The 14,259-nt window shown below is 35.3% G+C and overlaps 1 protein-coding gene across 1 annotated transcript in view; it reads right to left on the reverse strand.

Moving 5' to 3' along the window:
* Positions 1–891: 891 nt before the first annotated feature.
* Positions 892–14,259, reverse strand: part of LOC127804451 (transcription factor IIIB 60 kDa subunit-like) — a 158,805-nt gene continuing 145,437 nt past the window's right edge. The window contains 2 exon segments of the mRNA XM_052341316.1: positions 892–1,203; positions 1,476–1,529. Coding sequence (XP_052197276.1) covers positions 952–1,203; positions 1,476–1,529 — 306 coding nt within the window. The 3' untranslated portion in view covers positions 892–951.

Raw genomic sequence — 14,259 nt, forward strand, 5'->3', positions numbered from 1 at the left:
GGTCCAATATTAAGTAAATAATAAAAAATAATGACTAATATTATGTAATTGGTTTTGAATTAATATCAATAAAATAAAACAACAAAAATTTAATTATACATCACTTTTTCCTTTTCTTTGCTGGAGCTTAAACTACCTAGATGCTAAAAATAAAAATTATAAGGAATTTGTACGTAAAGATGAATGACAAAATGTTATTTTTTCATATTTTTAATTATCACTACATGTTATAAAAGAATTTCACTAAATTATTTGTCACATTATACAATTACGCATGAGAGTGATTCTCTTTTATCACTTACGATAAATAAATAAATCCACAATTATTGCCAATTCAAGTAAAACAAGATTACCATGCATGAACTTATCACCACATGTAATTATCAACAAAAATAACATAAATGAAAAATATGACAAAATCATCACACAGATAATGCATGCATCAACGTTCCCAACATGGCAATAAGTGTAATAAGACCCAAAGACTTTCATTGAATACTAAAAATAAATTATATTATGTGATAATTGATTTACAAGACAAGAAATAATTAAATAAGACGAGATAAAATGTAACTATTGCTGTTAATAGCAGACTTTAAAAAAAAATTAATTTGATTTAGTGAATTAAGTACGAATTTAATCTAAGCTGGGAGACAATTAAATTTAACTGAAGCAACCCTAAGTGGAACATAAGGTTAAAACATTAGTAGTATTGTCCCTTTTTTCCTCTAGACGGTTTCACCCCACAGAATAATTAACATCTAAATCCCCATAAGATTTTCAGAGTGCATTGAAGAAGGGATGGCTTTGATACGCAAGTATGGGAGCACAATGCACCATACCAAGCCGAAACAAATTAACATCTATTTGCTCTTCCACTCTTCAGGCACTTCGAAGCTCCTTCCAGATGAGGGGGGAAAGACTAGGATTCATCTTTCTTCGTTGTCACATTCAGAACCCATCATAGTCAAAGTCATCATCATAGTCATATCCTCCTAAATTTTCATAGTACGAATTGTCGTCATGTGCTTGCTCAATGGCCCTTTCATCCTCGCCGTATTCATCTTCGGGTGCCCCCCATTCACCATCTCTTCTATCATCATGCTTTGACTCAGTACCCTTTTTGGTAATGTGTGGCAGCTCATCATCATCAAAATGTGATGATTCAATTCTACTTTTCTTCGCTTTCTGTGGAACCTCCTGCTAAGAATTGCATTTAAAGCTCCTTACTACATATCCAGACTATTGATCAATTCAATGCATTATTAGCATGACGCATTTCTATGAATGTAAATGTTAAGGCAAGAGCATTGTGAGAATTTAAAAAAAAGACAAATTTTGAATTATACAGAGAACACACCTTGGTTCTGTCATTTTCTCTTCCATAAAAAAAAGATAACAAACACAAAGAAAGAAAAAAATAGAGCATTTCATATTAAATATGAAAAGCAAACCAAGAATGATGATAAACATACAGAATCATCAAAAAGTTTCTCCAGTGCATCATAGTTGATTTTCGAACTGAGTCTCTGCAGAGAACACAGAATCAGTGCATTAGAATCCAGAACAGGAAAGCTATACACATGATTGAAAGAATTCTAGCTGTGAAAATAATTTTGACCGAAAGTATGCCAAAATGAGAGTCTAATGATAACATCATTCTCAGAATAACACATCCACAGGTATGCCATAAAGACTTGGGAGAAGCTTTCGGAGCAAACGACATCCATTAAAAAAATGAGCCATTGAAAAAAGACACTTCAATCATCAGTCTTCATCTACAATACTATTCAGATTTCTTATTAGGATTATCCACATATGTTTAGATACATTTTTCAGACTAAAAATAATAACATAAAAGATAAAGTTGCTCCTCTCCATTCTCTCTCTCACAACCTTTTAAATGACTTAGTGGTCAATAATTTAAAATGTACTTATTGAAAGAGGGAGATTTCCATGGGAGCATGGGTGGACAAGGAGCTAAATTATTAAGAAGAGTTCGTAGGATGCATGGATAACTATATTAGTGACAAGATTCATGCTGAATATCAAAGCTAGGCAAACAATTCAACAATACAAGCCAAACAATAACCCAAGTAACTCTTTATTTTACAAATTTTCCAGAGTTGGGAATCTCTCAGATATTTTACAAACTCATATGTCAGTTCTAGTTGTGTCTACATCAATTAAACAAATATGAGACACTCTACAAGTTCAAAACAATAAGTGAAATATCCAATTACTATATAAGAAACAGTAGGAACATATGTAGTCCTTCCATCTTAACTTTTTATTTCACTTTTAAGTCCAAAACTTTCAATCTTTATCAATAGTAATTCATAGATATTAGAAATTTGTTACCATACTTATTTCCTACAAGTAGAATGTAAAATATCATTTCTTCGGTGCCATTGATAACCATTTAATTTTTAGTTTTGGATTTCAAAATTTTGAAGACAAGAATAGAAATAACATTTGACTGCCTGTTTAGATTTCCATGAAATAAAAAATTTGGCAATTTTTTTGGGGAAAAAAAAAAAAAGAACGCACCAATTTAGGGTGTTATTCTGTCACTGTTTTGTGTGTTTCTAGGTCATGCCTATTAACCAAGCAATACATTCTCCAAAAGATCAGGCCACAACCCCTTTTTTTTACTTTCGCAATGCCCATTTCTCCTCAATATTCGGTGCTTTATTTCACCTTAATGTAAGAAAAATGAGCGACGCCTTTCTTTCCAGTATTGGAACACTCATGTTTCTTCATCGCCACATGTAGCACCAACAATTTGCCAAACTTGAATCTTTGGGTTCAGAACCATACATAAATCTAGATTTGCTGAAACCAGATGCCTCTTCTTCCTCACCTTCTGGCCATTTTGCTAGGCTATTTTTAAGGAGAGCTTTAAGTTGTCTTTAACTTATAGCCCTTCAAAGCTTTAAGTTATAACACTGCTTTATGCTAGTGAAGTGTTTGGATAAAATATGCTTTAAGATATTAGTTATGAAGTTATGAATTTGGTAAAAGAAAAGTTTATAAGTTGTGAAAAGTTATAAAATGACTAAAAAGTACAAATCACTATTTGTGCAAAAAAATTCATCAAAAACCAATTATAATGAAAAAACATAATCAATTATATTTCATAATTATACTTAGTAACAAAAAAAATAGCATATATCATTATTTAAATCTATGCTTAATTATAAATTTAAGCCTAATTAATAGATTTTTATATATCCAACAATATTTTATATGAATATAAATGTAAATATAATTAAAGGGCAGCCCAGTGCACGAAGCTCCCACCAATGTGGGGTCTCGGGAAAGGGTCGGACCACATTGGGTCTGTTATATGTAGCCTTACCCTACATTTCATATAAATAAAAAATTAAAAAATATAAGAAAACAAAACCTTCTGTCGACAATTGGATCATCCAGTCATCAGCGGAATGTCAATAGGTTCTAAATCTAGAACCCACGAAGAGAAAAAAAGGGCAAGAAGACGACAACATGAGAAAGGAGATGGCAATTCCAACAAAGAGGGCCAAGCAACTTACAACTAGCAAACAAGGAACGACTACAATGGTGAGGAAGGCAGAGGGTCACCGATTGAAATTCTCAGATTTGTTTGAGGGTATATTTGTCCTATCATTGATGAACATTAGCTTTTTATACATAACTTTTAAGCTTCAAAAAAAAGTTTTCCCCCCATAACCTTTTACAAATGTTGGCATAAAGGCTTTTAAGCTAGCTAGCATTTTGACTATTCAAGCCTAGCCAAATAGGATTAACCTTTTTAAAAAATGTATGTTAAATTATTCACAGATTTAAAATTGGTGTTGACCAGCTTTTAAGCCTAGCCAAACAACTTCAAAATCTTCTTGTTCTCCATCATTAAACCTTTCTTTGAACAGAGACCACCAGTGAATAAGAATAAAAATACAAAGCCAAAGAATTGACTGGGTCTAGATTTGCCAGCTGAAACTACATTTATGTTTTCACCAGCAAACTCAAACTCACCTTCCATTTTTTAAGACTGTCAGGCTCGTAGATCTATTGATTAAAAAGGGAAAACAAAGGCAAAAAGGTCAAAATTTTTCTAGTTTAAACATTAATACCAACAAATTATAACATAGATTTAATTACCACATAAAATAAAAAATATTCAATTTTAATTTTAAGATATTTAGGGGGAAAAAAAAGACAACAATATCAAACAATAAGTTCAGTTTCATTTGTTCAACACAATATAAATTCAGCACAAAAAATTGAAAAGAAAAAAAAAATTAACACATTACAGGGAACGTTTTCAAACGAGCCCATATTATGTTAGCATAAACAACATATCAAGCCTCTACCTCAATATATGGGATCAGCTATAAGGTCCTTATAATTCATATCATACTTGAGGCTTCGTTTGTTTGGGGGAAAGTGTTTTCATAAAGGAAAATAGTTTTCAAAGAAAACAATTTCCTGTAAAGAATTTTCCTGAAATGTATTTTCTATCGTTTGACTATAACATGAGGATTTGGGTGCTTGTCGTGATTGAATAGAGAGAGAGAGAGAGAGAGAGAGAGAGAGAGCAAGCAACAATGACGGCAACTTAGGGAGCAACACAAATGGTGACCCAGACCATGACGATGACGACGATGCAGATGAACAGCAATGACAAATACAAAAGGAGGCTGATTGAAGGGGCTTTAGGGCAAGGAAAGTCGAGAGAGGTGCTTTCAGGAAATGGAAAACGATTTCCCTTCTAGCAGATGGGAAGTCATTTTCACCAATTTGTGTTGTTTTAAGTAAGGTTTTTTGTTGATTTTTTGTGTTTTCCTGTTCCAAAACACAAGAGAATAGGAAAACACAAAAAACACTTCCCCCCAAACAAACGTAGCCTAAGTGTAAAGCCCTTATTATTATCATGTACCAACAAAACATATTCTTATATAATGATTTCTCTAGGTCCATGTTCTATCTTATCTTTGCTAAAGATGAGCACAATCAGGAAGTCCAATTCATAACAGTGAATACACCAATAGACCAACACAGAGATGTCCTGAAAGCTGTTAAATAAGCAAGTGCACATTGTGACCATAAAGCAAAAGACAAACACCCTGTAAGGGTCATGAGAATACTGGGTATGGCCATTGGTAGTGTCCAAACTTCAGACTCATTTGATTTTCATACCCAAAAGACGAGGATAAAACAATTTTTTAACTAATTATTTCATTTATTTAATGCAAAACTGTATTTACAGATTGCAAGATGAATGATGCATAGAATGAGAGTTCTAAACATGGCTCAACAGAAAATTTCTTGTTTAACATAATTATTTCAGCCATATCTAATTAACTACAATTACATGTATATCAGATAACATTGAAGGTGTCAAGTGTTTGTTAGGATACTTCATCAAATTTGGAAGAGTCCATGTAATATGGTCTAAAGCAGTTATAAATCTATCAGATAATCCTGAAATACAGTCAACACTAAGTCTATGATATTAAGCTACCATGATTACGTAGCATTAGATGAGGTTCTTGAAGAGCTTCATGGATCTAAGAGGCATTTGGCATAATAAAAGGATGTGATAAATTTACCAAATGGATTTCTAACAGAAGCCACATGTAACAAAAGCCAGTGGCTTTTTGTCAACTTCTCAAATGTAATTTCTTTATCTTATCAATGTAATTCCTTTTGTTCTTTATGAATACTGGAAACAAAGAACCTATCCATTCCTCACTCAAGCAATTTCTAGAAATTCCAGTCTTTAATTTTTTATGACACTTTGAAGATGTATCCACGTTCCATCAAAGAAACACAGATGTGATTTAGGATGGGGACAAAAACACACTTATACAAATTGAATAAGTGGATTTGGAGAAAATGACATAGGTATAGTGAACTACTTAAAAAAAATTTACATTTTTCTTTGTTGTCTAAGAAACAAGATCCAAAAACCACACAGAATATTAAAAAATAACAATAAATAGATTCAATTGTATGTTAGGAATCAGAGAATTAGGAGAGGAATTAGGAGATGAGTAGAGCAGAGGTGCAGTGGAGTGTTAATTTTTACAGTTATGTAGGAGAGGGAGTTATTTTTTACAGTTGTGTAGCAGTGGAGTGTAATTATACAATTGTGTAGTAGTAATAACTGCTTTAAATAACCATTGATGTGATAAATATGACTCAAAATCCAAGTTTATCTATGACTGGGAATCCTGATTTGATAGTGATGATGACCTTGAAGACTTCGAATTTGATAGTGATTATTATGTTATTAAATTCTATTTTCTGTGAAATTTATCTCGTTTGGAGGAATATCCCTAGATGTCATCTTCTAATCAGGATAGATTTTCCTGTGTACATCTATAGTTGATTCTATGTCTATAAATAGGTGCCAAGGCCACATGAAAATATAGAACACAAGAGACAACACATTGAAGCAATATCAGTTTTGGTTGTAGCAATATTGGCTTAGTGATATTTTAGATATATTAATCACTTTCGTACTATCAATATTTGCATAGTGATATTTTGTTCTTTCTGCCCATGATTTTTTTCGACTTGGGTTTTCCACGTAAATTTATGTGTTCGTATATTTGGTTGTTGGTTTGATTATTACTTTGTTCGATCCATACTTGCTAACAAAGTGGTATCAGAGTCGTTGTATCAAACCAATCAACTGTTGCGATTTGGAGAAAAAAAAAATATTATCAGTAATAATAGCAGCTTCATCTTATTCCTTCTTCAGCAACGAGTTCCAAGCAAGCAACAAGTTGCCACCACTGCCACTGGCTGACACCATTATAGGTTGTCGATGCCATTACTGCCATCGACCAAGCTCCATTGTCAACCACCATGCATCCACCATCGACGTCGTGCAACCGTCCCTGCTGTATCGTGACGCTCTTGCCGCCGTCAGATTGTTCAACCCCTTGCAACGCAACTGGCCGTCATCGATCACCGTTGTATGCCGCCATCGCCACCGTCAACAGCCGATGCTGCCAATCCTCCTGTTTGCGGCAGCCTCTGTCTCTTTGTGACCGACTGCTTGCCCCCACCGACGATGCGGTCCGCCCCCTACATCTCGACCTTTGTTCAGCTATTTTCAAATCTGCTAGTGACGACCCATTCTTCTCTGCCGCCTACCGGGTTGATTGTGGTAAAAGGTTCTGCAACTGTGACTGTTAGCGACTCAGGCACCCTTTAAAGAAATAGAATGCGCTGTAAAGGTAAGAGTGGGTTCGAAGTTAGTTGAGCCTAGAGGGATTAAGTTATTGGTGACCAGGCGTACGTGTACTGGATCATCCCGGCCTTAAAGATTCTAGGGAGTCGGGCAGCGGTATAGCATTGCTTAACTTGTTGCGTATTGTATTTATGTTAATCACGGGGTGGCCCCGGGTTGTGAAAGAAAAAAGGATAAGAGATACTACGTTTATTATTCTAGATTATCGTTGTATCGCATAAGTTTATGGGTGGAAATTTGGCAGGCTTTACACAATACTTTATAATCGTGACACTTCCACCGTAAAATAAGTCTCTGATTATTTATTTTTGAAAGAAAAAATTGATAAGTAGATATTTAAAGTAGATCCAAGTCCAAGAATAGAGAAAAGATCTGTAGTTATTGCAAGAAAAATGGACACATCAAGAAGTGTTATAAGTTGCAGAATAGACTTAAGAAACAGGAAGCTGAGCAAAAGGGGAAACAACTTGAAACTCTTAGGGAAACCAATGTTGTCGACGAAAACAATAGTAACAGGGAACTTATAATGGTATCTAATGAGATGATTAAGCCTAGTGACGATTGGATCCTAGACATAGCATGCACGTTTCAAATGTCTCCTAATAAGGATTGGTTCTCGACATATAAAACTCTAAATTCTGGTGATGTGATGATGGGAAATAATTTTTTTTTTTAAAGTTGTTGGCATTGAAACAATTAAAATAAAGATGTTTGATAGTGCTATTCGAACTTTAATTGATGTCAAATATGCTCCTAGTCTTGAATGAAATCTGATTTCATTGAGTACTCTTGATTTAAATGGGTACAAGTTTATTGGTGAATGTGGAGTTATCAAGGTTAGCAGAGGTGATCTCGTTGTAATGAAAGGCACAAAACAATACAGTCAATTATGTGTTCTGCAAGGCTCTACTGTTACAAGTGATGCTTCTGTTTCTACCTCTTCGTTATCTGATACTGACATCACTCGGTGATGGCAGATGCGACTTGGCACATATGTGAAATAGGTACAACAAAATTGAACAAGAGAAGACTTCTTGAAGAACATACTACTAAAAAATTGGAGTTGTGTGAGCACTACGTCTTTGATAAGAAAAAGTGAGTTAAATTTACTAGAGGCATTCACAACACGAAAGACATATTGAAGTATGTTCATTCTGATCTTTGGGGTCCAGCTAGAGAACCCTCTATAGGGAGAGCCAGATACATGTTGACTTTCATTAATGATTTCTCTAGGAAAGTCTGGGTATACTTCTTGAAACAGAAGAGTGATGTAATGTTTTTGCTAACTTCAAGCAATGAAAGACCATGATTGAGAAACAAATCAACAGACAGATTAAGTGTCTCTGCATAAATACTATAGCTTAAAATTTTGTTCACGTAAATTTAATAATTTCTGCAAGAAAGAAGGAATTCTAAGGCATTAGACAGTTCCAAGTACACCATAGCAAAATGGTGTAGCCGAGTGGATGAACAAAATCTTAATGAAAAAGGTACAGTGTTTGTTATCTAATTCTAGTTTATCTTAGTCTTTTTGGGCCGAAATTGCTTTTATGGCATGTTTTTTGGTGAATCGGTTGTTATGGACCTAAGGTTTAGCCTAGGGCTGATTTGGTAATCGGAATGAACTAATTGAATAGAACCAAGAACAGAGGGGATTAGGGGGAGATTGGACATAAATGGGAGAAGAAATTAAAGAGAAATAGGGGAGAGTAACAGAGAGAATGGGAGGGAGAATAGAGAAAAATTTGAAGAGAGAATTGTAGAATTCAATTATCAAATCAAGCATTCGCTTCCCTCCATTTACAGTGGCCTTTTATAGGTGTTGTTGCCAAAGTACAACAATAAATTTGTAATCTAGAAAAAAAAAATTAAGTCGTAATTCGCGCAGACGTCGCAGATTGACCGACCTTCGAGGGTCTTTTTCACTTGTGAATTGAGCGGTCCAAGGCCAGGAGGGCTGCTGGAATTGTGTTGATCTAGCCTTGATCCTAAAATATTCTAGGATCAGTGTTCTATGTAAATATAGAAAGATAATAATGGTAGGATGCTTACAATTATTTCTTTCCTTCTTTGCTAGTAATCCTCTCCTTAAAAGATGATGTTGTACACAATTATTTTGTATCAATGAAGAGATTTCTGGGTCTGATTTCTAAGTTGGTATCAGAGCCAAAATCAAATCACAGTCATACACTGTGAAAAAACCCTAGGCTTCTCTGTCAGTCATCTGGAATCACCAAGCTGCCAGCGCCTTTCCGACAGCAACCCTTAGTGGCCGCCAATCTCAAATCTGTCGGCCTCTCTCCATCGACAACTCTCAGTCGCCATCCTTAAACAACACTAACGTCGCCGATCGCATTCCTAGACGCTGCTGGCCGCTCGTGAATGCTGTTGGTTGCTCACGATCCCTGTGCTGCCTTCTCCTAGCGTCGTCTCCTTCCAGCGCTGCTATCTCCACCTCCCAGCACTGTTGTCGTTGCTGCCTTGTCCTAGTGTTGTCTCCTTCCAGCACTGCTATCTCTACCTCCCATCACTGCTGTCGCTGCCTCTCAGAAGTAGCTGCTGCCCTTACACCAGCGGCTTCTTTCCTGATCGTATCAAGCAGTTTAATCTTTCTTAGCCATGTCCGAAGTTACCTCTAAAATCTCTGTCATTGCTATCCCAATAAAAATGCCAGCTAACCCATTCTGTCCAAATCACTACTATCCGCTTAAATGGTGATAACTTTCTTCGTTGGTCTCAATCAGTCCGGATGTATATCCGTGGGCAAGGGAAAATTGGCTATCTTACCGGCAACAAGAAAGAACGCGGATGACCCATCCCATTCTATTTGGGATGCTGAAAACTCTATGGTAATGACATGGCTAGTCAATTCCATGGATGAAGATATCAGTTCCAATTATATGTGCTATCCTACTGCAAAGGAATTGTGGGACAATGTCAATCAGATATACTCTGACCTGGGGAATCAATCTCAGGTTTTAGAATTAACTCTAAAACTAGGAGAGATCCGACAAGGAGATAATTTTGTCACTAAGTACTTTCATTCTTTGAAGCGATTGTGGCAAGATCTTGATCTCTTCAACACATATGAGTGGAAATCTACAGATGATTGCGACCACCACAAGAAACTAGTTGAAGATAGCCGTATTTACAAGTTTATGGCTGGCCTTAATATCGAGTTTGACGAAGTGCGAGGAAGGATCATTGGCCGGTCTCCTCTTCCGCCTATTGGTGACGTCTTTGCTAAAGTTAGAAGAGAGGAAAGCCGAAGGAGTGTCATGCTAGGAAAAAAGGCCACTGGTGAGTCACTTGAAAATTATGCCCTGATTACTGATTCTACTGCCTACAAGGCGGCAAATTACCAGTGTCAAAGCAATGAGCAACCTCGAGTCTGGTGTGACCATTGTAACAAGCCACGCCATACTCGTGAAACTTGTTGGAAAATTCATGGCAAACCTGCTAATTGGAAGAGTAGTAAGCAAGGAGACAAGAGCCACCGTGGGGTCCCTACTACTAATGTGGTTGATACCAGTCCCTTCAACAAAGAGCAAATTGATCAACTTTTGCAGCTATTAAAATCCAACTGCTCATCTAGTATTTCTAATGTTTCCTTGGCACACACAGGTAGAAAACCTAACGCCCTTTCTTGTCTTCATTTCTCTCCATGGGTTATAGATTCCGGAGCCTTTGATCATATGACTAGTTCTTTTCTTTTTTTTTTAATACCTATGCTCCTTGCTCTGGAAATGAAAAAATCAGAATTGCTGATGGTAGTTTTTCACCTATTGCCGGCAAATGACTTATTAAACTGACTATGAATATTCATCTCACTTCTGTCCTTCATGTTCCTAACCTAGCCTGCAATCTTTTGTTAGTTAGTAGACTATGCAAAGATTCTAATTGTCGTGCTACTTTCTTTGACTCTCATTGTGAATTTCTGGATCAGAGTTTGGGGACGATGATCGGGCGTGATAGGATGATTGACAGTCTTTACTACTTTGATGATATCTCTGTTGGTAATAAAAAAGCTCAGGGCTTTAGTAGTATTAGTTCAATTCTTGTTCCAGATACAATTATGTTATGACATCTTAGACTAGGCCATCCTAGTTTTGTCTATTTGAAACATTTATTTCCTAAATTGTTTAAATGAATGGATTATTCACTTTTTCAATGTGACAGTTGCATCTTGGCAAAAAATCATTGTTCTGCATATTTACCAAAACCCTACCAAGCATCCAAACCTTTTTATATAATTCATAGTGATGATCATACACGTCTGTGTTGGGTTTATTTGATGTACAAAAAATCTGAAGTGGAATACTTATTCAAAAATTTTTACACTATGGTTGAAAATCAATTTCACACCAAAATTAGTATTTTACACATTGATAATAGCATCGAGTATTTTAATGAGCACTTAGGTGATTTTTTGGAAGCTAAAGGTATTCACCATATATCTACTTGTCGAAATACTCCTCAACAGAATAGTATTGCTGAACGCAAAAATAGGCATTTACTCGAAGTTGCACGTGCTATAATGTTTTCTATGCATATTCCAAAATATTTGTGGGGTGAAGCTGTTCTGACGGTCTCCTATTTGATAAACAGGATGCCCACTAAAGTTTTAAAGTACAAAACCCCTCTAGAGTGCCTAAAAGAAGTTTTTCCCAACACTCGGTTACATTCGGATCTTCCTATCAAAGTTTTTGGGTGTACTGCGTATGTTCATATCCCTAATCAATTTCATTCCAAACTTGATCCTAGGGCTATCAAATGTGTTTTTTTGGGTTATGCCTCACATAAAAAAGGCTATGAGTGTTATGATCCTCATTGGGTTATGCCTCACATAAAAAAAGCTATAAGTGTTATGATCCTCACACCAAAAAAATCCATATCAGTATGGATGTTTCGTTTTTCGAAAAACAACCCTATTTTACCCAAAATTCTCTTCAGGGGGAGACACATGAAGTTGACGATAATTTTTGGGATGTTTCTATCCCACTCCCAAGTGCAATTTGCCCTACTCAAGAACCACATGTTTCTAATAATGGTCACTTAGGAGATTCTGGTTCTTTGGTGCCAAGTGAAAGGATTTCTCATGCAAGGAGAGAAGTACTACAAATCAATCATCATGATCTGAATTCTAAGCTTCAGGTTTATACTAGGCAGAGATTTCATCAAAGGAACAAAGACCTAAATGTCAACTCTGCACAAAACCAATCTAAAAACCCGAGCAATGGCACTGTAAGTTCAAGAAATCCTTGAAAGTAAAGCAAGATCGCTACGGGGCAAGCAGCGTAGTTCAAAAATTTTTGAACCTTACCCTGATCCCGACGATTGGATCAACGTCGAAATCAAATCATTCACAAACAAATAAATAAATCTAACCTTTAGATTATCGAGTCGTTCGCGGATTCGAGCCGTCCAAGCGTCCGGCCTCTAACTCGTGATACGCGGCACGCGTTCGTTGGCAAGGAGAGCGGAATAGGAGTGCTAGCTCCTTCTCCTTTGCGCGGCTTGTATATGGATGGTAAAAGAACACCCACGTTTCAAATCGATGCAAAAAAAAACGAGGAAGAGTGAACGGCAATGCATTTTTCAACTCTTGAAAAACGACACCAAAAATCACCACCCTAATGGGCAACCTATAAAAGGATATTTATAATGAAATATCCTAGGGTTTCTAAAACCCTAATGGATTGGGCTAGCCCATTAATTCTAATTTAATTAGAATCTTAAGTGGGCTTATTCTAGTCCAACTAGAAATATAATTAAATGGCCCAATCCTTTTATAGGTTAAATAAAATATTATGGCCTAAATCTAATTCAAGCCCAAATATATTTTATTTAATATTTGGCCCAAATCTAATTTGGTCCAAATATAATATTTAATATTTGGCCCAAATCTAATTTAGTCCAAATATAATATTTATTTTAATATTTGGCCCAAATCCAATTTAGTCCAAATATAATATTTAATTTAATATTTGGTCCAAATCTAATTTAGTCCAAATATTAACTTAAGCCCCAAAATATTTTATTTCCTATTTGCCACTCCAACAAATAGAAAATTATTAAATTAGAAACTCCTTCCTAATTTAATCAAATGCCATTTTTAGGAAACTCTTTCCATTATGACGACTCCTCGTCATATCGACGTCATTACGTCTATTTGTTCTTTTTCCGTGAGAACCTACGACGGCACAACTTCTTGCCGAAGTGTCCCACTTAACCATACGTCTGATATTTTACTCTTGTGTTTAGTTTTGATGATGAAAAATCTCAAATGGTTTTTATTTTCTCTCAATCAAAGCATATAGTTTGGAAACAAAAATCAATTTCAAAGTGTTTTGTTAAAATGATCTATGATCTTTTATATTATTTGGAGATTAGCATAAACAAGTTTTAAGATCTAAAAAGAATCTCCTTGAAATCATTAGTCAAAACAATTCTAAGGCAAAAGACCAACTAGAACATGTTTTTGAAAGTGTGTTCATTTTAGAAAACTATCTCTTGGTAATGTTTTTGAAAGTGTGTTCACTTTAGAAAACTATCTCTTGGTATTTTGATATCTAATATCTCTTGGAAATGAAATGGTTTTGATAAATGTCTATATGAATGGTTTTTGATAAATGACTATATGAAAATCAATTTCTACTATGTGGATTATATGAATGAGAAAATGAATTTTTAGTATATAAGCTTTGAAGCAAGATATGAAAACTTATAGAAGAAATATTGAGTATGGTTGAGAGTGATTTGAAAAACTTGCTTGTTGAGAGTGATTTGTTTCAAAATAAACTTTTGATAATCTCAACTTGCTTTCAAGATAAACAAAATGAGGTTTTAAAAGAATCGAATAAGGATGTATTGAAAATTCAAGTTTTTCTAAAGAATAGTCGACTATCAGGTTCATTCTGTTGACTATGCTTCAAAATAGTAGACTATTTTTGATGTTCTGTCGACTATTTAAGCATCTGTCGACTATTTTAGCATCTGTCGACTATCGAGTA

Source organism: Diospyros lotus, chromosome 6, assembly GCF_014633365.1.
Source record: "Diospyros lotus cultivar Yz01 chromosome 6, ASM1463336v1, whole genome shotgun sequence".
NCBI classification, from domain to species: Eukaryota; Viridiplantae; Streptophyta; class Magnoliopsida; order Ericales; family Ebenaceae; genus Diospyros; species Diospyros lotus.